The sequence below is a fragment of the Grampus griseus genome (genome assembly GCF_964374135.1).
Source record: "Grampus griseus genome assembly, chromosome: 18".
NCBI lineage: Eukaryota > Metazoa > Chordata > Mammalia > Artiodactyla > Delphinidae > Grampus > Grampus griseus.
In genome coordinates, this window is record NC_139012.1 from 44,810,956 (window position 1) to 44,838,288 (window position 27,333).

Genomic DNA, 27,333 nt, shown 5'->3' on the forward strand with positions numbered 1-27,333 from the left:
TATAGCTCGATTTGTCTGTCCAGTAATGTGGGAGCGAGCCACCTTAATTAAGTTTTCCTCAATTCACATTAACTGTTTCTTCCTCTAGGCTGCATTACTCTGGTCTCTCCATGATAGTTCTGCATTGTTTTCTTCATACCAAATGAATTTTACATGTTGTATGAATATCATACTGTGAAAACTTTGAGAATAACTTGATATCTACTCATTTTGGTATATTTAACATCACTCTCAACAGTTTATTGCATATTGGTCAACACAGGAAAATATCAAGAATTAAAAATATATATATGCTCCAAATAAGCCCACAATTTACCTAAAGTTAATGATAATTGATGACAGTAATACTATATTTTAGCATACACTTTTACTATCAATAAAATATTTTCTAAAAATAATATCAATAAAGTAAGAATCTTACCTAGACCATGCCTATGTGTTGACATTGGTGGTAAGACAGTCCAAGTCTTGGTTTTGGGGTTGTAACATTCAACACTGTTCAGTGTCTTTAAACCATCTCGACCTCCAATTACAAAGAGTTTGTCATCAATAACAGCCACACCAAACTGCAGTCTTCTGCCGTTCATCATCCCTGCCTGGATCCACAAATTTGTTCTGAGGTCATATTTCTCTATGGTTGTAGCTCCTGATAAAACATAAAATCACATAGTCACCATTTACTACTAATCCAACAAAGAATCTTCCCAAGACACTGTACAAACTAGGATGCGAAAACATTCTTGTCTTGTTCATTTTTCTTGAAGAAAAAAAAATGGCAGAAAAAAGAAGTAATATAAGTCCTTTTTTTCTCTTCTTGGCAGACACTAATGATTAAAGTAGACACATATGTTCAGCTTGTTTGAATTACATAATGGTCTCATGCTAAACTTGATTCAATAGAATCATTGTTGGGCATGACACAGTTCTGTGAGTAGATTTTACAACTTCCTTTTATCACTGTTTGCTATGAAAAATGCAACATAATCCTAGCTTGAAAAGACATTTATTAAAGCCCTTTTAAATAGCTAAGCTATGTATGTTATCTGTATAATTTCTTAAAGTGAAGAGAAGTTAATAAATTCTTTACCAAATTTCTCTTTAAATTTGTCTTATGCCTTAAATAGCAGAAGGGTTTAAAAGTCAATTTTAAGATATGTAAACAAATGTCAGCTGTGCTTTTTTTTAAACCTTATTTTTTAAAAATGCATTTGGGGAATAGCAATAGAATTTAGAGACATAAAATGATCTTCTATCCTTATCAACTCTTAGAATCTCTAAACAAAATAGCTTATCTTTCCTAAAAGCTTTTTATGTATAAATTTGAGAAATGTAGTAAATCTGACTAATAAAATAGAAATCAAAAGAATAAGCTAAATTGCTGATGAGGTGTGTTTTAAGGGATTCAGTTAAACATTTCACATTAAAAACATTTACCTTGAACTAGTTCACAACTGTTTATATGATAAAATATAAACCAGCAAACACTGATCTTGCTTCAGTGTTTGATCTTAATGTTTACACTCACATTCAGCTATGTTTCATTTTCAGTGATTAAATATCCCTACATTTACAAGTCAACATTCTTGCGTACTTTCATTTATGCACTAAAGATCATTTTACTTGTAATGTATTACAAGTTTGCAAACTAGGGAAGACATTCCTCAGGGGACTCATTTATTTTGTAGAACATAACCAGCAATGAACTAAATAAATATAAACAACTTGGCAGGAAAAGTTTTGCTAATTGAAGTAAAATGGTATAATTTATGCTCAATTTTTATTCAAAAGTGACAAAGCTGTAATAATATAAATGCTGAGTTAGAATGAATTAAATCTGTTTTTTTGAAGTTATTAAATATATGAGCTAATTTTCATACAACTAAACATTAAGTATTATAAGACTATTATTATTTTTAGAGTAAAAATAAACTGGAATATTCATAAAAGTCATTTGATACTGTTAGTAACATAAGATAAATTATTTAAACAAAAGTGCTTCTTTTATGCTTAAATGTATTTATGTTTTATTGATATGTTAAATGTTTTATTCAAATATGTACAAATTGAAATTCCAAGGTGAACTAAAGTGTTAAATAATTTCAAAGTCATGTGAATTCTCAAAGCTTGATAGCATTGGGATTCCATGAATGCCTAACTAAAAATTAAGAGTTGTATGCAAATACCTCTCTCTTATGACTAACTCTTGACAAATCATGGCAAAAGAAATAGGGTAACCTAATACTAATTAACACAATCCCAAGAGACACGTATTTGCAGGTCTGGAATTAAATATCTTCCACTACTTTCTTCTCCAAAACCTTGGTCAAATTCTTTGCATGGTGTTTAAGGTACATTCATCCTTCTCAGAGAAAATCATTGAGAATGTGTGAGGTTAAGGGCCTCTAAGCAATAAAAGGTGTTGGTATTCAAAGGGGAAAGTGAGGACTTGATTTGAGTTTCAAAGTTTCATTGAAACAAGCTAGATGTGTTTTCAACCTCAACACATGGCAGGATTTTTTACTTTTACAGTGTTTTTCCTCTAGCTGCAGTTTTCAGAGGTGAACTATACATTTTATCCTAAAGTTGCTACATCAGAAATAAGAGTGCATTCCTGCTTTCCTTTTTTTTTTTTTTTTTAATTTAGAAGCTGTGTTAATTTACTACGGCTGCTGAGAAAAATTATCTCAAATTTAGCAATTTAACAAACATGCATTTATTATCTTACAGTTCTGGAGGTCAGAAGTTCAAATTACATTTTGTGCTAAAATCAGGGTGTTGGCAGGGCTTTCTTTTCTTTCAGGAGGCTCTAGAGAAGATCTATTTTCACTCCACTCTTCAATTTTGCTTAGTCAAAAAAAGTTTCATAATACAAAACAAAGATTTCTTGATTTGTAGAGCTTACTTATACTAATCAATAAGTTGATTATTTTCTTATTCAGACTGTAATATAAATGTTTTGTCTAGTTTTTAATGATCACAAACTTAAAAATATGCTTGCTCTTTTTCTAATGCAAGTTATTAGTGATAATATTCTTTAAGGTATTTTCTCACCAGCATACTTCATTAGTTATTAGTTAGTCATTATTAGTTATTAGTTAGTCATTAGTTAGACTGTATAAACTTCCCAACTGTATTATACTTTTAAAAATGTATCAGTTTGTTTGTAAGTTCTGTTGTTTTCTTTTGCTTATAAGAGTGTATGTATTCCCTTGGTGGTTTCCTGAGTTAGAGGAAGGACAAAGCCATTCTCTCTGAGCAATGTTACTCTGAGCTGTTCCTTAAAGTAAAGGCAATATTTGTCATCACATAAATTAAAAACAGAATATGAACAAGAGTGGGCTACTGTGCTGGTAAGTAATACAGTTGAAAGAAATAAATAAGGAAAGTTTATTTTAAGACATAGTTACTCTCGGGTTCATGAAACCATCTCTAGTTATCTCAAATGCCTGCAAAGCAGAGGCACAACTCTAAAATGTGTGACTGCAGGCACAATAGCATCCAGATTGCTTTCATAAACTCTCTGTCAATAATCTGAATGACCTTGGAAGATGGCCTCCAGCTGCAGATGAGAACACAGCCTCGCCAATCCCTTGTTTTCAGCCTTTTGAGATCTTGAGCAGAGAATCCAGATGTGCTTTCCTGGACTTCTGACTTACTGTGAGCTAAAAGATGGCACTTGTTTTAATAAGGTCTTTATGGCAATGTGTTATAGCAGAAATAGAGTTTACTTTAATTTGCATTTTAAAAATTTATAAAGTATCTGTTTTCCAAGTTCAATAACATAACTAGAAGGTATTGATACAATATGACTGCAAAAATGATTTCCTCACGACAAAACAAATAGCAGGCTCCTTTCTCAAAATATAAAACGGAGAATAAGTGCTCAAGATATTATTAAAGTGTGGTTCTGGGTCTCTTTGGAGTTGTTCATTCATAGAGCCAAATGTGATTATTTGGAGAAGAAAAATAGGAATTAATACTTGCACGTTCTATTTTGGCATTACAGACAGCAGGACTTATTCCATATCTATAATTCAAATAATTAACAATCTTACTTATCTTGAACACAACACAGAATAAAATGATAGGAGTTTTCTGAACAGACACAACAGATGCCACAAAAATATCCAGTAAAGAAGGTAAAGCTCTTACTCAACTTAACAGAAAGGACCTCAGGTATTCTCACAGAGCCTTTTTACTATAATTTTAACACAATGTTAATAAGCTTAGTTACTTGATTTTCAAGACTTTTTACAAACCTACAAGTCAAAATGATCTGGGGGAGTTGAAAGTAGCAATAGCTGATAGTGAAGGAATAACCAGAAAAAAGAAATATTGTTTTAACTCAAATAGAACAATCATTTATAACTGTTAAAAAAAAAAACACATTATATAATGACTAAAGAACATTTTGGCCCAATAATAATGGTGATCCTGGTGCCATCAAATCATTTGGAAAAAGTTAAATTAGTCAGATGTATTCTTTTTAAAAAAACAGTAAATATTGAGAAGGATTCTGAAAATTTTTTAAAACAAAAGATATGTTTCATGATACTTAACATAAGACATCAAGCTTTAAAGAAGGTATTATTATAAAAATTACTTATTTCTTGAATTTTTCATAGAATAAAGTTTTCATTGTCTTTCATGTATCTGCATACTTATGAAAAATATAACTTCGAGATAACATTCTTACACTTATATAAAAAAGTATTATTGCAGAGAAAATATTTTTCAAGCACAAATAAAAGTCTTTACTTTTTAGATAATTCGTTATATTTTATTAGGATGGCATTGTAGCATTTCATAATCATCAAAATACTTTCATGTGCACCAAATAAACAACCAATGAAATTCTACATCCCCCCAGTATAAATATTTGTAAAATGATAATAAACTGATAAATAGCTATGTACAGACACTCCCCGACTTTCAATGGTTTGACTTATGAATTCTCTGACTTATGATGGTGTGGAAGTGATATGTATTTGATCGAAATTGTAAGTCGAATTTCGAATTTTAATCTTTTCCCGGGCCAGCAATATGCAGTACAATACTCTCTTGTGAAGGTGGGCAGGACAGTGAGCCGCAGCTCGCAGTCAGCCATGTGATCACGAGAGTAAACAACTGATAACTCTTACAGCCATTCTGTTTTTCACTTTCAGACAGTATTCAAAAAACTACATAAGATTTCCAACACTATACTATAAAATAGGCTTTGTGTTAGATGATTCTGCCCAACTGTAGGCTAATGTAAGTGTTCTGAGAATGTTTACGGTGGGCTTGGCTAAGCTCTGATGTTCTGTAAGTTAGGTGTATTAAATGAATTTTCAACTTACTGTACTTTAAACTTGCAATGGGGTTATCAACATGTAATCCCGTTGTAAGTTGAAGATTTGTATAGAGACATAAATGTATATATATCATTAAGCTTAATGCTAGATTTTGAAGTACATATATACATCTCAAAACCCAAGCATTTTGTTTAGTTTATACTAATTTCACTAAAATCAAGAAATAAAAAAGGATGCCAACTTCTTGGCTCATAACCAAGGGAAACAAAAGTATGGAATATCATTTTAATTATTTGTATTTCATGTAACAGTCCACCTTAATAATTAAAAATTATTATCTTTAAAATCTTAGAAAAAAAATTAAAATTTCTGGAAGTTGGCAAATAAGTAAAATACAAAAATCCATGCAATTTTTAAAAATGAAAATAACCAGATTGTGTACAGAACAGAAGAACCTATTTAAATAGCACCACTAAAAGTAAATTATTTAAAAATAAAATCAGCAAAATAGGTTACAAATCTAGATAAAGAAAAAAAGTAAAACTCTGTTGAATAATATCAGTTTGAATGAATACAAAGAATCATACTAATTTTGAATGAGATGGTTTGTTATTGTGCGAATGATAATTATCTTATAATCACAATTTATATAATAATATTTGTACAAGGTATTTATAAAATTATACTTGTGTTTCTCTGGAAATTTGAAAGTCAAATATTAGGATATACATTTTTAAAAGCCAGACAATCTCCAATACAAAGGAATCTTGAGGAAATAATGGCTTACCAGATATTAAAAAGTATTGTGTAACTAGAGATTTTAAAAAGATGGCTTTATTATGAATGAAAATGGCTATATTAATAAATATGAAAAGAAAGCCAGAAATAACTCTAATACATGTGAGTGTAATATAGTAAAAATGGCTGTTCAAATCAGTGAAAAAACATTTTATTATTCAAATAAATAGTGTTAAGATAACCAGTTGTCCTCTGGAGAAAAATAAATAACTTAGAGTCCTGCCTTACTTGTTACACCAGAATGAGGTTTAGATGAGACAGGGCTAGAGCACAGCACACAGTGCCACAGAAATAGCATATGTGTGGTTCTTTTCTCAGGGCTCCACATGCATTAACAGGGACGGGAATTTTAAGTAACCTGCCTTCGGTCACACTCTACTACAACCTTAAACATCCTAGAAGATGAAAACGTAGTTGATGAACTTTCACTTCTAGGTGGGCCTAAGATCAAAAGTCCATGAGGGAAAGCATGAGACCCAGAAATTTTAAAATATATATATATATATGATCACTAACCACCTCAATATAAAATATAGTTACATCAAAAATAAACCAATTTAAAAAACCCAAAGACTGAGAACATTAACAACAAAAATGTTTTATAAATATAACAAGGAGTGAATTTCCTTGATATGTAAAAAACTTATATAAATCAAGAAGTAAATTAGAAACATTAAAATAGGAATACACTAATGAAATTAGCAGGTAATTAATAGAAAATCAATATGAATACCATGTAAATGTTGAAAGATTTACTTAAGCTTTCCTAAAATTAAATAATAATTTTATTAAATAATCTTAATAATTTATTAATAATCTTAATAATCATTAAATTTACAAAAAATTTAGAAAATGTATAATTTTGATATTCACATCAAAACCAACTGGTTGATATTAAATCAATGCAACTATTATGGGAGGTGTGGAGTGTGTGTGTGTGTGTAATAAAATACATGGAGCATTTAGGAAATGGAGGAAGTTGAATTTTTGATTTGTAACTTCCTATTTTAAAAAGTTTGCCATAAATACATCTTAGTTCTGTTATTAAAATACTAATTCATTATTTTTAAAAGCAGTTTTTGGTGTTGCTAAAGATGTCATAGGAAAGAGACTTTAAAAAAGTAACTCAAAGCTTGTAGTTATTATTTCTATCATTATTACTAAGCCACCTTTTTTACAGTAAAAAGCTCATGTATTAAAATAACTTTATAGCAAAAGAACACATATTAAAACATTATTACAAGTATACTTTATTTTTTCATTTTCTTAATAACTGTTCACTGAACATAAACTCATACTACTTGAAATTTTCCAATTATTTATTTTTATAACTAACATTTGCATAAATTAAACCAAGCCCTTGTTATTTATATTATTATTAAAATACTCTTTTAAGATACTTCTTAAAAACCTTTTGAAAAGTTTAAAAACTTTTCAAAACACTTTCCATATAATATTTATTAGAATTTTTCTACCCTTTTTGAATGAAAGAAAATGTCAGCACTTGTGAATGAAAGGAAAAATGACTATTATGACAACTGAGTTCTAGTTGTAGTATTACTGAGTGTATGACACAAACAAAAGTCACTCAAATGCCTTTTCATCAGTATAGTAAAAAAACATGAGCGCTCATTGATCTCCACCTAAACTATAAATTCTTGGAAAGTACATTTTTGTCTTTTTCATAAATGAGCACCCACCCTTACAAAGATATATTAATTGAAGGCTCTCTATGACCTACTAATGTTTATTAAAATTGAGGGTTTATATTAGTACCACATTAGGTGAAAATGCAGTGACTTCTACTTATGTCTAAATATTTTGTTTGTTTTTGCGGTACTCGGGCCTCTCACTGTTGTGGCCTCTCCTGCTGCGGAGCACAGGCTCGGGACACGCAGGCTCAGCGGCCATGGCTCACGTGCCCAGCCGTTCCGCGGCATGTGGGATCTTCCCGGACCGGGGCACGAACCCGTGTCCCCTGCATCGGTAGGCGGACTCTCAACCACTGCACCACCAGGGAAGTCCATGTCTAAATCTTTTACTTCTCCTTCTCTGTGAGTTTCTATCATGGAAGTAAGCTGAGGTAGCCCTGAGAACTCTCTCTTTCTTTGACAGAGAAGAACCACGCATTGGAGGATTAAGATCTAGTACTTATGAAACATGCATAAACACACACAGGCTTTTTTCCCTGTGGGTTTGTAAAAGGAGACTTGATTTAGAAAAAGAATGTACTTATGTATTGAACATTCACTGGGAGATTGATCAAAAAGAATGTACTCACTAAAAAGAATTTATAATTATGATGGCATTTTATCATAATACACTAATTTATTACTCAATCCGCATTCATTGAAAGATGTACACAATGTACAGTTAAGTGGTGCAAATCCTCTGACCACTAAAAGGCAAAATAAAGTTTTTACTAGACTAGATTTTGAAGAATTTAACTTATAATTTTAACTCTGATCCATCCTCAGAAGAGACACTGGAAATGGTTACAGCCAAGATAGTCACTAAGCTTTGTGTCTTTCTAGTGAAGATGAGCCCATGAAAGAAAACTTCACTGACAAGCGATTCAATTTTTAACTGAGAGAACCTTCCTTCACTCTTTATTACAGAACATAGCTTCTAGGAGCTGAAAGTCCTTTGTCTGCAGACTCATTGAGAACAATGTAAACAACCAGAATTTAATTTAACACATGAGCATCTTTCCTGATTCTAAAGACTGTCAAGGAAGCAGTTACCTTGACTTTACTTTGTTCTTCCCCTGAGACCCTTGGGGAAGAAGTATGGTTCTTCCCTAAAATATCTCTTAGCAGCCTGATAAGTCAACACCTATTCCAGAAGAAAACTCTTTGTGTCTGTAAAACAAACTGGGTTTAGGCTGACATGACGTTATTCGTAATTTTGAGTTGTTTCTACAGCTTGGTGCAAACTGATGACCTTGAAATGGTAATCTCCAATGATATATTTCAAGTTCAATGAAAACGTACTGAAGTGGAACTAAAGTGACTGAATGGAGTTACTGAGGCAGACATTAAATAGTAGTCCTCAAAAGGGCAAATATGAAAGAATGTTTTCTTTTATTATATTGCTCTTCTTCAGAAAAAGTCATACAGTATTTTAAAGTTATTTCCCCCACCTAACTGCAAATGCTTAAATTTCTCTGGCACAGTATTGTAAGTGAATCATTTTATTAAAGCCATATGATGATCACTACTGAGCTAAATGCTTTAGAAATTATCCAGTTGTAGAACTGCAGTATGAAAAGCTGTTTTTTAAAAGTTCTTGATAGTGCAGTTTGTTCAGTTCAAGCCAAGGAGTAGAAATCAGGTCAAGATGGTTAATTCCACCTATCTATTTCAATTTCCATTTTTGCCTTTCAACAATACAGGCAATGATGGCAAGTGTGATGAGACAAATTCAGGATAAAATGATCTGGCCAAGTCCTTTGAATAGAAAGAGAGAAATATCAGTTCATCCCTACAGTTAGATAATTTAAAAATTTTACATTTATGAAAATCCAAAGTACCCATTAAATAGTCAAACATCATAATATGCTCAATAATATGCTCAATAATAAAATGATTCAATAAAATAATTTCAAGGAAATTTTTACTTCATAGTTAAGAATTAATGCTTTCTCTCCTTTTACGTTTTTTTTCACCAAGATTCCTGTTACTGTTAACTATATTAAAATTTGCTTTGAGTTCACATGAAAGATGTAGAGCTGTCTGATCAGACACCTGGTTGTTAATGAAAATCAGTAATTGACATGTGGCTGCAAGAAGGCCATTAACAAGGAGGCAATGCAAACATGTAGAATAAAGGATGGTTTTAATTCTTTCTCCTGTCCACTCAGTCAATCACAATCTAAGGGAAGAGTCACTGCTATTGTTGTCTTGACATGCCATCAGCATGCTTGACGTATATCTTTAACTAGGCTCCAATTGGTGTTCACAGTTAGCATGCATAAGGTAAACAGAACGATGTAATGATACAGTTTTCTTATTTTTTTTCTGTTTTACCTCTAAAATTTATCAATTTGAAAGATTCTCAACTTTTAACTCTTTGTTAACTCTTTCTTTGGAACTAAATAGTCTCTTATAAATGCCTTAGTCTAAGCTTGAGGGACCCCTGCTTGCCTGCTGCCATGCTGGATGCAGGACAGCAGAGTGGGACTGCCTTGTGTCAAAAAGAGATCAGTGCCTCTCAGAATCTTGATTCCCCTTTAACCAAAGCAAAGGAGGGCTTCTTATTCATACACTTGTTCCTGTCAGTCTTCTACCCTAACATTCTAGTCCTCTTTCTCTGCAGTATGATCGTACAATATCTCCTCAAATATAGACGGTCCTAGCTTTGCATGGTTCTGGTGTGAATAAATTTCATTTACCATGGCTTAGTTAAATAAAACAGCCCCTCCCAATTTTAGTTACCACAACATATTAACTGTGAATCACTGCATAAAATACAAACTTTGCTACTAGCTCTTCAGTCCACAAATCACTACTTAAACAACAGATGTATCTCATGATCAGTAACAAATCACCTCACTTTTTCCAAAGCCTGCAGGTGATTGGTCATTGAACTTCTGTTGCTGAGTTCATGCACAGACCCCTGTGTTGCTTTTTTGTCTCCTATGATAAACTCACTGTCATTTAAAAATAAAAAAAGATAATTGAAGAAAGTATTTGCCAACAAAGAAGTTAAGTGGAGCATATAAAGAAAAAGGTGAGAACACTGAAAGTGATATTACAGTAGATACACATACTTCCATACCCAGTTGGTTGAGGATAGCTCCTGGAGCTTTGTTTGTACAGTTGGGCTTCCTGTGTAAGGGTCATGCAGTCTGAGCTTGCTCCCAGCACCTCAAAGAATGCTCCTAAGAGGATAAACAGGTAGACCAGAAGGCTGCTTATGGTGGGACATTGTAAACATGTACAGAAACTGTCCACTCCAGCTGCCAATAAATTAGAGTTGGGTCAAGGGAATATACATTTGGCACCACAAGTTTCCTAGAAATATGATATGGAGATTTATTTTCTGCAGTAACAGAGGTTGGAAATTTTTTTTTTCCATGAAGGGCCAGATAGTAAAAAACAGAGCCTTTGTGGGTTTCCTTATGGGTCTCTTTGTTGCAACCATATGGGCATTATAGAGTGAAAGCAACTGTAGACAATAGGCAAACAAATGAGTGAGTCACAATTAAATTTTATGGGCATTGAAATTTGAATTGCACAAAATGCTAATATTCACTAAATTCACCATGAAGTATTATTCTTTGTTTGATTATTTTCAACTCTTATAATGTATAAACCAAAGCCATACAGAACAACCGGTGGGTTAGCTTTGGCTTTTAGTCCATTGTTTGCCAGTCCTTACTCTTAAAATACCAATAAAATATAAATATTTGGAGAAAAAGACACCCAACAAATGTTTATTGGTCATAATAAATCAAAGAACTCTTCCTTTTAGAAAAACATTTATTAAATTTTCATATAGCAATTTGTATATAAGATTTAACTAATCAGGGTGGCCTTTCTCAGCCAACCTTCATAAAAATAGCAGCACTGTTCCCTTATCCTGTTCTTCCCATCCCCCTTTTTTTAATTTTAGTTATATTTCTTGATAACTAGTCATTGCATAAACTAAACTAACTTGTATATTTGTTCTTAATCTGCTGAATATAATTTAAACTGCAACAGACCAGGGACTTTTGCTGTTTGGTTTACCAGCACTGAGAACAGTGACTGGAGATTAGTAGGTGTTCAGTGAATATTTGTAGCAAAATTAGATAATCCAAAAAGATGAATTAATAACCTGGGAACCCAAGAAATGCTGGGGAACTGGCAGTAGAATGGATACAATTGTAACCCAATTTCATAATTAGTACTTTACAATTTGGGGGCAGAGATTTAAAAAATCAACAAAATCTATTTTATTTTCCTAATTTTGGGAAAAAAAGTAATATTAACAGAACAATCAGAAAGTCACATTTTCTGTTCAACACGTGAGTACCTATAAAAATTAGTTTAATTTAATAGAATTATAATTAGACTGCCAAACATATGAAACCATTATTATTCATGCCCATGCTTCAAAGGTAGACCTAGGCAATGGTCACCCTTACAGATTCCTGTAAAGAAACCACTTAAAAGGAAATTGTAATTATGTACAACAAAAAATACCTCTGACTAGAATGTAATGATGATAGATCAAGTAAAGATTAAGAATAGTATAATATGTGAACATAATTTATTTGTATAATTGGTATAAAACATATTTATTTGATTATAGTAAAGAATAATAGCTGTTTTAAAATTCTTTTAATCTGATAAATATTAAATTGATACTGACATTGAAATTTTGATATATATAAAATGTAGAAAACAATGGTTAATATATAGGGTTAAAATATATATGTGCAAATCAGATGTGCAAAAGCATAACTATATTTTTTATAGGTATACACATGTTGTTCATTAACTTCCTTTCAAAAGGAACTTTGTCTAAAAGTCAAAAGCTTACTAATGAGACCTTTCTTGGCTGGATTTGTTCTGTGAACTGTAAAAGTCTTAACCCTGAAAACTAGAGTTTTAAATGTGAAAAAATTTGCCAGCACTGAATAATATGTAACATTTCAAAAGATTACCTCCACCATTATTTATTGAGTCAGCATTCAGTTAAGTTTTTTACATGTGTCCTTGTCTTGATATTTGTCATGGTATCTCAAAGAAGTATGTGATATTATTGTCATTATATATATGAGGAACACCAACATATGGAATACTTAATTATGTTGCTAAAGAATACAAGGCTCACACAGCTCTGTTATAATTTTACTAAAATAAGTAAACATCACTCATCAAGTGGTATTTGGGGTTGTTAGTGAGGAATTAGGCTTTAAAGTCTGTACACCAGCCAAAAGTCCTAAAATAACTAAAATTGTTTTCATTAAAATCCCTTACATTTCTACTAAATGCACGTTAATATGGACTTAGACAAATATACACACAGATATATAGCTGTACTTTGAAAAGTTTAAATTTAGTATGGAAACATTCTTTGTTGGGTATTTCTTTGTTGTTGATACAAAATAAAATACCTAGTTTTCTTTTGTATAGTTTTTTCTTATATAAAATTAAAAGTAAGTAATTAAATGCATAATGGTACTCCCAGCACAACACAGATACTGGAACTTTCTGAGGCATCAGCATTTTCACTTCTCCCATCTCTTGCTTACTCCAGAGAAATTGAGGTTGACATCACACCTCATCATTGAAATGATTATCTCTATCTCTCTCAGCAGGTATGGTTGGATTCCTTGAGTGATATGTATAGTTAATATGACTCAAGTGTAATAGAGTAAATTAAATGTGCTTATTCCCTGTGATATTTATTCATGAATTTTGCTCTTGGTATTAAATCATCTCTTGATGGGTATATCATTATGTGTATAGATCATTATCTACAAGTCTACATGAGCATTTCTGAACCACATTAGTGCTGCATGATCTTAAAAGGAAATTTTAAAAGTCAGGCATCAAGACTACCTGAGTGTGAAACAGAAATAACATAAAATTCTTCAAAAGCTTTGACATTAAATAAAAATACATCTGATAATTCCAGTATATCAAAGAATATTTCATATGCATTAAAAAATCCCCAAAAGCCCAGGTTGTTATCCAACATGTGAAATGTTATTACTAGTAGAACAAAAAACATGAAGAAGCAAATAGGTTTAGTAATGAATAGCCATAGAGAAAACAGCATATTTTTGTGATTTATTTACTCATATATTTGTATGGTTTTCAAGAAGCAAGAAGATTTTTTTCATGATTTCTTTTCCACGCATATTTTTTGCAAGTCATGTTATAATGTCTATACCATTGGTTAATGTATCTCTTATTCATGAAAGTGCAGTGGTCACAAAATGTTACTTGTACATGACTGCTCACAGCAGTTTTACCTATAATAGCTAAAACTGGAAATATCCCAGGTGTTCATCAGCAGGAAGCTGGATAACCAGATTACTATTAAGGAATTCAAAGGAAAGAATAAATTATTGATACACATAACACCATGGTAGAGTCACCAAAGTATGCTAGTTGACAGAAAGTTTAGATAAAGGCATATGAAATGTGTGATTGCATTCATATGAAGTTTAAGAATAGACCAAACTATTTTAAGCAGAAAGAAATTCAGAGAAGTGGTTGTCTTGGAGATGTGGAAGCTGGGGACTAACTAGGAAGGGATATGAGGGAGCTTGCTGAGGTAATGGCAATGTTTTCTATCTTGTAAGGACTTTGAATTACATAAATATATGTATTTGTCAAAATTCATTTAAAAGTACATTTAAGATTTGTGCATTTCATTGTATGTTAATATTGTCCAAAAGCTCTAAAATAATATTGAAATCTAGTTAATAATATGATGATGTGTCCAGTATGAAGTGTACTTATGTCTACAACCTTGAAATGTATTAAAAATATGATAGATGAGTAGAGGAATAATAGTTGGATAAATATGTGTTAAAGCAAATGTAGCATAATTTTAACTGTAAAATCTAGCTGAGTATGTGGAAGTTAACTGAATGATTCTTTTAAGTTTTATATATGTTCAAAAATTTTGTATTATTTTGGGAAAATGAAAACAGATGTATTTAATATAACTGGATTGGTATAATAAAAGTGGCAAGAACACAATGCTAAGATATAGATGAGGGATAAATAAGGCTAACTGAGAAGCCATGGGTGAGAGAATATTACAATAGGGTTAGACAAGCAAAGAAAGAGGGATAAAAGGAAAAAGACACTGAAGCATCAGATAATATATCTATGTATGGGTAGTACTGCAACCAGTGTGGTGCTTCATATCTGAGGAAGTGAGTTGTGAAATTTGGTAAAGATTAAAAGTATCCTTCAAGACATTTATGGTGGAGAGAAAAATAGGAAAAAACTGCTGGTTAAATTTGTAATGATAGCTGGTGAAGGATAGATGTTGCACTGGTAAAGAATATTGGGCTCTTCCTGGGGGAAGGGGGCCTAATGAAGGTTTTTATTTTATTATTTTATTTATATCTTTGTGTTTTAATGATCATGCTAAAAGCTGTGATAAGTTACTTTGGAAATAATGAGCTGTATGAGTACGATTGGAGAGAGATTGGAGGTAGGGAGATCATTATCTAGTTTAGTAATGTGTTGTCAGGAAAAATGGTCCATTTGATAAACACATGAAATACCCCAGGTTTGCAGGCATAAGATGACAAAGCTTCAACTAAAGTAGTAGAAATGCTGATGTAAATCAGACAGTCCCTGATAACTGATTAACTATAGAGAGCAGAGTAATTCTGACAACTAAAATTTGAAGCCAAGTTAGATGGAAGTACTAATAGTAGGGTATAGTCTAGATATTAACAGGTTTTTTTTTATAGTAGGAAATATAATTACCTGTGTTGAATTATAGAACTTTTTATTTAATAAGTATACCATGTATTTCAGCCTAGAAATATTTAATCCCAGAAAAATAGGATTTTTATATTTCATATCTAAAAGTTGCTTTTTTCATATGGATAATTTTTCTTTGAGGAAATAATATACACATAAAAGTTAAATTTTAAAAAATGGGTATTTTAGAGCATATTTAATTTTTTCAATTACTTTCTTTTGTATTTCTTAAAATAATAAAATAAGGTTTATTTACCTGTCCTGGGATTTTTTCTTTATCCTGTACACTAGAGAACTAGTTCCAAACTTCAGTAAAATTATAAATAAAAATCACATATTAAGAATTAAAAGTATGTGGGAATTTTATGCTGATATTTAAAAAAGTCACTTTGAGCACATCTCATCATTAACAGGTTAAAGGTGGGAAAAAAGGGTAGAAGAAAGATCACCAATTTTGGAATTACACAGATACTTAGATTTAAAGTCTACCTTAATTTTAACTACTTACTAAAAGGTAAAAATAAGAAGTTTCTTAACCTCTGTCAAAATCAGAATGATCAAGAATATACTCTCAACCTAAATTTGCTGTAAAATGTAAATGAAATTTTGTATATAATGGTGCTTGGAAGTTAGTAAAGCACATGTTATTGGGGGGGTGTTGGGACAAGATGGCAGAATGGGAAGATCCTGGACTCCCCTCCTTCCACAGACACACCAAAATTACAACAACACATACAGCAACTATTTCTGAGAATGACCTGAAAACTATCAGAAAAGATTTTCCACAACTAAAGATAAAAGGAGGAAGCCACATTGAGATGGTCAGGAAGGGTGCAGATGCAGTCTGCCTGGGACCCACACCCCCAACACTGGAAACCAGGGACAGGAATGATATCACATTTGTGGTGGTCCTCCCTGAGAAACAAAGCCTCGAAACCCGACATGAATCTCCTGAACCCTGGGGACTTGCACTGGGAAGACAAGCTCCCACAATGTTAGACTTTGAAAACAAGCAAGCTTATGTCCAGGAGAGGCAGAGGGGTATAGAAAACCAAAATTTGCTCTTAAAGGTCATGCAAAACTCACTTTCTCTGAGACCCAACACAGAAAAAAGCACCTGAGTCATACTGAGGGGATTTATTGATTAATTTTAAGGTGTGTTTCTGAGGGACTGGGAGCTGTTAGAACTTTCTCTGGGTATAGAGGAACTGGCAAGGGCCAGTCATTTTTGTTTGTTTGTTTTTCCATCATCCTCTACCTAGCTGACCCTGTGCTGGTAGGTGTCATTTCTGACTCTCCCCACGTAACTTACTTGCACAATTCAACCCACCCCAGGTTCACCTGTGGACCTGACAAAGGCAGTGCTCCTCCAAAGTGGCCACCTACCAGACCCAATAACCACTTTCAGCTGGCAGCAGAGACCATCCAAAGCAGCTCCTTTCACCACCAGTCCTGGCAGGCACACTTGATTGGCAGTACAGCCTATCCAAGGTGGCTCTCCACCCTGACAGACTTGGCAGGTGCCCTTGACCAGCACTGATATTTCCCTGAAGGTGATCTCACACCAGGAGCCAGTCACACACAACAGAGTGCATGCAACATTTGTGACTAGGCCTTTCAGCCAGATGCATGGCAGGTCAGTCCCACACACTAGGTATATCCACAGCAATCACAGCCCAACCACAACATGAGGGCACATACAGCCCACACAGGAGAAAATCCTGGGTCACCTGGTTCTGGCAACCAGGCAGGACAGTGCTACTGGGTCTGATAGGACACCTCTACTCAAAACCACTCTTTCAAGACCAAGAGATGTAGCTGATCTACCTAACGCATAAGAACAAACACAAAGAGTTAGGAAAAATTAGACAAAGGAATATGTTGAAAATGAAAAAACAAGACAAAGCCTCAGAAAGAAAAAATAGCTAAATAAAATGGAGATAAACGATCTTCCAGGAAAAAGGGTTCAAAGTAATGGTCATAAAAATGTTCACTGAGCTCAGGAAAAGATGAAGGAACACAGTGAGAACTTCAATAAAGAGATAAAAATATATATAAAAAAAAACTATACTAGAGGGAGTCAACAGCAGATTAGATGTTGCAGAAGAATGGATCAGTGTAAAAGACCCAATCAGGATAGTAAAAAGAAAAAAGAAACCAAAAGATGAGGACAGTTTAAGGGAGCTCTGAGACAACACCAAGCATATTAACATTAGCATTATAAGCTTCCCAGAAGAAGAGAGAGAAAAAGGGACAGAAAAACTATTAGAAGAAATAATGGTGAAAACATCCCTAAACTGGTGCAAGAAAGAGACATTCAAGTCCAGGAAGCACAGAGAGTCTCACAGATGAACCTATACCATGACAAAATTATATAATCATCTCAATAGATGCAGAAAAAGCTTTTGACAAAATTCAACATTCATTTAAGATACAAAAACTCTCAACAAAGTGAGTGTAAAGGGAACATACCTCAACATAATAAAAGTTATATGTGACAATCCCACAGAAGCATCATACTCAATGGTGAAAAGCCAAAAGTATTTACTCTAAGATCAGGAAGAAGATAAGGATGCCCACTCTTTCCAGTTCTATTCAAAATATTATTGAAAGTCCTAGCCACAGCAGTCACACAAGAAAAAAGAAATAAAAGGCATTCAAATTGAAAGGAAGTAAAACTGTCACTGTTTACAGATGACATGATACTATATTTAGAAAACCCTAAAGACTCCACCAAAAATATTGGAGCTTATGAATTCAGTGAAGTAGCAAGATATAAAATTAAAGTACAGAGATATGTAGTGTTTTCATACACTAATAATGTTCTATCAGAAAGATAAATGAAGAAAACAATGTCATTACAACAGAATCAAAAAGAATAAAATACCTAGAAAAATTTAAGCTAAAACATGAAAGATCTGTACTATGAAATCTATAAGACACTGATGAAATTGAAGACAATACAAAAAAATTGAAAGATATAATGTGCTCATGAATTGGAATAATTAATATTGTTAAAATGTCCATACTACCCAAAGCAATCTATGGATTCAATGAAATCCTTACCAAAATACCAATGGCATTTTTTCACAGAACTAGAACAAATAATCCTAAAGTTTGTAGGGAATCACAAAAGACCCAAATAGCCAAAATAATCCTAAGAAAGAAGAAAAAGACTGGAGGTATTATGCTCCCTGATTTCAAAGTATACTACAAAGTTATAGTCATCAAAACAGCATGGCAGTGGCATAAAAACAGAAACATAGATCAATGGAACTGGATAGAGAGCTCAGATATAAACTTACACTTATATGCTCAATTAGTCTATGACAAAGTAAACAAGAATATACCATGGGGAAAAGACAGTTTCTTCAACAAATGTCTTGGGAAACTGGGCAGCCATATGCAAAAGAATCAAACTGGATCATTTTCTTACACCATATACAAAAATAAACTCAAAATGTATTACAGACTAAAGTGTGAAACCTGAAACCATAAAATCCTAGATGAAAATGTGAGCAGTATGCTTTTTGACATCAATCTTAGCAATATTTTTTTTTGTATATGTCTCCTCAGGCAAGGGAAACAGCAGTAAAAATAAACAAAAGGGACCACGTCAAAGTGAAAAGCTTTTGCACAGGGAAGGAAACTATCAACAAAAAGAAAGACAACCTACTGAATGAGAGATGATACTTGCAAATGATATATTCAATAAGGAGTTAAAATCCAACCTACATGAATCCAAATCATAGAATTCAATATCAAAAACACAGCCTGGGCTTCCCTGGTGGTGCAGTGGTTGAGAGTCTGCCTGCCGATGCAGGGGACACGGGTTTGTGCCCCGGTCCGGGAAGATCCCACAAGCCACGGAGCGGCTGGGCCCATGAGCCATGGCTGCTGAGCCTGAACGTCCGGAGCCTGTGCTCCCCAACAGGAGAGGCCACAACAGTAAGAGGCCCACGTACCACAAAAAAAAAAAAAACAAAAACCACACAGCCTGATTAAATAATGTGCAGAGGACCTGAACAGACATTTTTCCAAAGAAAACATATGAATGACCAGAAGACACATGAAACAATGTTCATATCACTAATCGTCAGGGAAATGCAAATGAAACTCATGAGATTTTGAGATCTTACACCTGTCAGAATGGCTCTCATCTAAAATACAACAAATAACACATATTGGTGAGGATGTGGGGAAAAGGGAACCCTTGTATACTGTTTTGAGGAATGTAAATTGGTGCAGCTACTATGAAAAACAATATGGAGTTTCCTCAAAAAATTAAAAATAGAACTTCCATATTACTCAGCAATTTCACTTCTTGGTATTTACCTGAGGAAAATAAAAACACTAAATCAAAAAGATATATGCATCCTTATGTTCATTGCAGCATTATTTACAATAGCCAAGATATGGAAACAACTTAAGTGTCCACAGGTAGATGAATTAATAAAGAAGATGCAGTATACATATACAACCAAATAATACTCATCCATAAAAAAATGAAACCTTGCCATTTCAAAAGCTTTGATGAATCTAGAGGATAACAGGCTAAGTGAAGTAAGTCAGACAGAGGAAGACAAATATTCACTTATATGTTTACTCTAAGGAAAAAATCAAATGAACAAACAAAACAAAAACAGGCTCATAGATACAGAGAACAAATAGCTGGTTGCCAGAGGGGAGGGAAGTGGAGGGTTGGGCAACATAGATGAAGAGAATTAAAAGGAAAAGACTTCAAGGTAAAATAAACATCACAGGGATGTAATATACTATATAAGGAATTTAGTCAATAATACTATAATAATATTGTATGGTTATATATGGTTACTAGAGTTAACTGCTGTCATCATTTCATAATGTGTTTAAATGTGAAATCACTATGTTGTACACCTGAAATTAATATAATATTGTACATCAACTATACTTCAATCAAAATATGTGTATAAATCATTGATGAAATAATTTTATCATTCCCAAATGATCAATTACTAAGGATAAATAACAGATTCACAATAATTCTTTTTTCTTGAGGAGTACTTCTGGGAAAGTTATTCAGGTAATGGCAATCTTTTGTTTACAGTTTCCCTTTAAAATCTTCCAAAGATTATAAATAAAGGAGAATTTCATAGTTATACAAAGTTTATATTGATAAATAGTATATATACACACACATACATGTGATTTTTCATTTTGGATATTTACTAAAATTAGCTAAATAGGTTGTAATTTAAGTATGGCAGATATTTACTGAAAGCCTACTCTAAATAACAATGCTTTCTGATGTTAAGAATGTAAAGTTCCTGTCTCCAAGTTGCTTATAATTTAGAAAAGGGAATTAATCAATTATATTAGAACAAATATGCTCATGAATTTATACTTGTAGTTCTGAATATTTGTTAACAATGCCTCAGATCCAAGATATGTATTGATTTCTATTTAAGCTCAGGCATGAATTTGAATTGTATTTGCTATGGGAAGAATATGTAAGGATTCAATCAAATTGTTAGTGAGTCATCATCAACATTGTAATCAGAACTGCTCTAACTTATTACATGATATAATATAATACTTTGAGGTAGAATTATTATCTTCATTTTAGAGATGTGGAAGTTACATGTGAATATAGTATTACCAAATTTGTGAATATTCAAACACTGTCAAACCATGGAAACATCAATGGTATACTTTATAAATATGTAAAAAGTGGGGAAATGTCAGGTTTGCTAATAGTTTAATTCTAAACAAAATCCGTACTCTCCAAAAAGTATAGGGCATAAAACAAGTAAAATAATCTATGGAGGAAAAAATCAGGATACAAAAGAAAAAGGAGGCTTCTGCTTGATAGAAAATGGAAGACACTCCAAAGTGCCCTCTAATTAAAATACCAGTAAATCTGGGCAAATTGCAATAATAACATTAATTTTTTGCATTGCTGGACTTGAAAGTAAGAAAAAACTCCAAGAAAAAAACTTCAGCCAAATAGCTGAAGAACAGTGAGGTGAAACCTGGGATAGAGTTTGCTACCCGAGTACAAAAGATAGCATTTCCTTGGAGTGGATGTCCACACCTACAGTAAGATCTAGAGCATCTGCTTTGGGCCTAACATGAGGTGGGAGAATGATCCAGAGACTTTGCATTAAGCCTGGAGCATTGAAGAGGACTGATAAAGCTGTATGTCACTGGTGGCCCTGGTTCTTTGTTAAAACTGACTTATGCTTGCTAGAGGAAAGTGTGAAAAGATTTTAATGTAAAATGGAACCCAAAAATATGAAATAGATAATCTCACGCATGCTCCCTGAGGGAGATAACACAAGAACCGAGAAACTGATTTCCCACAAATGCCTGATTTAAAGACCAAAATTTACCAATGACAGTCTGCCAAGAATCTCTCCCCATCCTCAAGCCAATAAACTAACTTCTTGGACTCTGGCTGGAATCTGCCCTCTTTGCATTCCTTGCCCATAAATACAGCCTGCCCCAAACCCTCAGTGGATGAGCCTGTAGCTTGCTAGAGATTGCATCTCCAGAATTGCAATTCCTCTGCTATTCCTGGTGTCAGAAACAACAAACAATAGACTTAAACTCTCAAGCTTTTAGATGTTGGAGTTATTAGCTACAGAATATAAAATAAACCTGTGAAATATTTAAAGAAATAATAGATTAAATTTTTCAAAAAGCATGTAAGATGAGAACATCAGCAACATTATCATATATATCTCAAAAAAATTCGAAGAGAAGTTTCATAAATGGACAATGTTGAAGTTACAAATTTGCAGGGGCCTCTGCTGTTAAGTATGGATTAGCTTGTATCAAATAAGCTATCTCCATAAGAATAACTATAAAGTGATAGTCTTAGAATACAAAATTTAGCTGTTTAAAAACATTAGAGATTAAAAAAATGATATCAAACACTTAGGAAGACAAATCCCAGATAGAAGGGATGAGAATTGAAATGAGGCCAACATCCTTTGCCATTTTCCCCTTGGGAAATGGCTGATTCACAGGCAGCACTAGGCTGAGAGTCCTTGAAGCACTTGTTGGCCCAGGCTTGTTGGTAGCCTTATGCAGCTGGGGAGACACTAACTGTAGTTCAGGGCAACCAAGGTAGTCAGGACTTTAGACTCAGAAAAAAGAATGACAAGGCATAATTGCTTGTCTTCTGGGCACTTACTAATTTGTAAGACATATACAAGGAGAGACAGAAATCCAGGCAGAAAATGGAAGCTAAGATGCTAAAAAATTAGAACTGGTTCTTCTGAGGTGAAAATAAAATGGCATTCAGGGCCCAGTAAAGACCAATGACCTTGGTATACATACAGAAAGCAAACAAGGAGTAGGGCGACCCTCACAGATACTACATCTTAGCCTCAAATTATCTAATGCTTGTTTGGAAGAAGGTGTTTTGCTCTTACTTAAGTGTCTGTCAAAAGGAAAGTTATCTCTGAGAGAATTTAAGGTTGTCCATAGCCTCTATATATTCTCATACACAGTATTCATCATTCTCTCCAAAACTGCCAGGTATGCTATGCTACATACTAGATGTTTACAGCAAACTTGTAAAATATTTAAATTATTCCTTATAAAATAGACAAAATGAGAAAAACACCTCAGAAGCCATTTCTATTGAACTTTATGCCAAATACTGTAGGCAATTAGTTCAAGAAACTGAAATAAAATATGTAATAACTGGAAAAATAGCAAACTAATATGTCACTCTTCAGCAGTATATTTGATGATTAAATACATAAAAAATTGAAATTACAAAAATATTCAATTTCATTACTAAAAGGAGAAATATAAATGTAATGACAAGAATACAGGGTTCATTGTATTATTTTTTCTACTATTATGCTAAAATTTTTAATAATAAAAAGGGTTTTTAGACAGAAAATTTGTTGACAAGGCCCTAAAAATGGCACTATTTCCATAATTTAGTGCTACTATAAATTCTTAAAAATTTTCAAGAAAGAAATCAGCTCATATGTCACAAAAGCTTTACCTTCCCACCCAGTAATTTTCCAGCCAGTTATCTGTATAAACACTCAAAGCTTAGGAAAAACTCTTAACGTATGCAGATACTAGTGATGGTGTTATTTATAGAAAATAAAATGGATTATTCCACCAAAGTGTTTTATAATAGGATTAAGCTCAAGTAAACCGTGGCATTTTTAATGTGAATAAGAATTAGTAAGGTACTTGAAATGATGTATTTAAAAAATTTAATGAAATATAAATTTACACATATAATATAATTAATAAATAAAAGCAACAAAATAATAATTCTTAGGTATGTTAATAAATCTAAATATGCCTATATTTAGATACCAGAGTGAGAGAGATGAAGACAATTGTAAATAGGTAATCTCTGTATAAATGTAGATATAGAGTTATGTCTGTATACAAACATGTATACACACACACACACACACACACGCACATTTACAGAGAAATTTGGAAAAGAAAATATGCCACTCTGTTAACAACGGTAACAATGATTATATTTGTTATAAGCTCACAGTTGGTTTTCCTTTTCTTATCTATACTACTGTATATTTACCAGGTTGTCAATATATGTTCCTAATTAGAATGAAATAAAATGAATCTTCAAAAAATACAATTTCTATGAGTACAAAACCAAATTATTTTTACTTGCATGGAATTTTCTAATAATCAACCAACATCAGAAAATAAATTCAATAGACTTTTTGATACAAATATTTTCCAGTAACCAATAGCACCAAATTTTATTTCATAGCTTACATGAATCATACATTAGTGTGAGACATTTCAAGCACTTGAGAATAAGCAATTAGTGTTTTACTTTTAACTCAACCTTCTAAAGGATTTATGATGATTCCTATGTGATTTGTAATAAAATTCTTACCAAAATGAAAGCATATTTATTGGTACAATTTACTGCATTGTTTTAAATCTGCATTTGATTTCAGTTGAAAACATTTAAAAAATTTGTCCTCCTAATAAAAATAGTTTTTAAAAATTCATTGACTTTTTCCGTATTTAATTTTATGTCCCATTTTTCATTCATAGTAGAACAAACATTAATAAATGTATTAATCATTTTAATTGTCCTTAAATATGCTATAAATTACTACATCGTTAAAAACTTATTTTTCAGTATTTTCCAGTATGGCAGCGAATTAAATCATACTTTCCAAGAGATACTGCTAACTTCATTTATGACTTGATTCTTTTCTCTCATACAATTCATGTGATTCCCAACTCTTAAATGTTGTTTGTATTGGTATAAAAGGTATTTAATTTCTACATAATGCTAATCATATAAATTCCACTGATATGAATATCTTGTTGTCCTATCTTCTTCCCTATGTTACATTACTATTATGTCATAGAACCACTATAGCCCATGCCTCCAAAGTTCCTAGATGGCTTGGCCTTAGTCCATAATGTGATAAGGAAAGTCAGCCCAGGTTGCTGCTGAGTTCTCTGATGGTTTCTTTGGCACTGAACAAGCATGTTGGAATGCTGTGTATTAGTTTAGCCTCTTTACATTTAATCACTGTAATTGTTACAGAAACACAATACAGTATTGAGAAAAGATAAATTAGACTAGAGATTTGAAGTGACATTCGTGGATTTGAACAGGCATCTCTCTGATCGCAAAGACTACTTTCTTCACTCGGAACATCACCTGCTTTCTATGATGTCTAGATTTCAATTCAGAATCTATCATTCTTATCCTTTCCCTGAAATCTGCTGTGTCTTTCCTCTACTACCATGTGGCTTTCATTTCTCCACTGGCTATATTTCAGCCATAAAGGATTTCTCTCCATTTTTAAAGATATCACTCTTCTTTAGCTGTAAACCCTCACATTTGATTTATCTCTAGTCTGGAATTCACCACCACACCTACTCTGCTGCTCCAGTAATGTGCTAAACTAATGCCTAATAATTCTTTAGATTTCAACTAAAAACAGCAACAACAACAAACACTTTCTCTGTACTTCTGTGCTCTTCTAGACTAGACTAGGTTGGCTCCCAAGCATTATACTGATTTCACTCGCAATTCCATTCCTGTAACACTCATTTTATTCACAAATATTTTGTTTACTATTTGCTTTCCTAGAGTAACTTGGAAGCTTTGTGAGGTAGGAGTAATATTCATAATGTTCACAAGTTCTTAACACAGAGCCGGCACAAAATAGATGTGCAAAAAGTGCATCATTATAGGATGCATGTATGTGTGGATATAAGAAGAAAGGAGGGGAAAGGAGAGAAAAATGCTCTGAATTTTCTTAATATTTACAGAAAATCTGCAAGAGTTGTACTCATAGTTTATCAATCCCATAAAATATCATACAAATCCCAGTAACTGTGGAGCTGAGGAGGAATTCAATAAAATGTTTACATAGCCTTATGAGGCACAATATGAATATGTAAATAATTCCAAAAAGCACACTAAATATTGCATATCATTGTATTGTATTGTAACATACTGTATTATATTGTATTGCATTATTTTTCAAATTAGTCATGCAAAGTAAATTCCAATGTTTTGTTATATTTTTTCTTTTGATTTCCCTGCCTCTTTTTACATTTTAATTTTCCTCATTACCTTTAAAGAAAAGAAAACACAATTTTAAGATAAAATCTTAACGCCTATTTAGAGAGAGTACAAGTTAATAAGGTGTAGAAAACAGCTTTTAAGCAGTAAAAGCACAATGCAAATACAAGGGATTAACTTGAAAATGTCCTAGTTGTTCTTTAAATCTCTTGAAACTGGTAAAGTTTCTGCTGCAGCAGGAAAAGTAGGTTCTCTGAGGTTTGGTAATGTCAAATTTTTATCTAAGTTATGGGATATATTTAATATCCAATTCATAGAGTGCAGAGGATATGGTAAGAATTCCTAAAATTTCCTTCAATTTTTTTTCTATTTTGTTGCTGATTTAATCAGGAATATCTTTTTAAATCCCTTGTTTTGTCACACGCTTTTAATCTTCTGGACTACTGGATAAGTGGAACAATAGCTAAATAATTAGTAGTGTTCAATTATAAAATGAAAGATTCAAAATCCCTAAGAAAGTTCAATTTCTTAAGAATTTCTTCAGCCTCAAAAGACTGCTGTGTAAAATTAGACAAATTCAAATGCTGACAAAGAGCTTAACTCAAAAGACCCCCCCATACTCATATTATTTTATGCTATGGTAATTGTATTTAAAGTCGTTAAATTTAAAAATTTAAATTAGTCATGTCTTTTGGCTCTTCATAGCATAGTGATTTTTATACTAATGTTAATTTGTTGTTTATTACTCAGTCCTAGTCACTGGCTGGCCTGATTTCATCAATGTTCTTTCTTTATTTTTTCAATGATATGTGCATATTTACAAATGGAATTTATCTTATACAGGCATTCATTCTGTAGAATGCAGTGTTCTTGAAAAGTAAATGTCATTCATTAGACCTTAAAATTTGATAAACATATATAACATCATTGTCCTTTTATTGATATTTACTTTTATAGGTAAAATGAACTTATTAAGATGTTACAATAGGGCTTCCCTGGTGGTGCAGTGGTTGAGAGTCTGCCCGCCGATGCAGGGGACACGGGTTTGTGCCCCAGTCCCGGAGGATCCCACATGCCGTGGAGTGGCTGGGCCCGTGAGCCATGGCTGCTGGACCTGAGCGTCTGGAGCCTGTGCTCCGCAATGGGAGAGGCCACAACAGTGAGAGGCCCGCGTACCGCAAAAATGTTACAATAAAGTTTGCATGCTTCTGCTCCAAGAGATGGCAAATTATATCATGTGCTGTGT

At 32.8% G+C, this 27,333-nt stretch overlaps 1 protein-coding gene across 2 annotated transcripts in view; it reads right to left on the bottom strand.

Moving 5' to 3' along the window:
* Positions 1–27,333, bottom strand: part of KLHL1 (kelch like family member 1) — a gene marked incomplete at its 5' end in the record, with an annotated part of 376,374 nt that overhangs the window by 67,823 nt on the left and 281,218 nt on the right. For both annotated transcript variants that reach the window (XM_082675722.1, XM_082675721.1), the window contains one exon: positions 422–646. In XM_082675722.1, the coding sequence (XP_082531848.1) occupies positions 422–646 (225 nt within the window). The remainder of the gene's footprint in view (positions 1–421; positions 647–27,333) is intronic.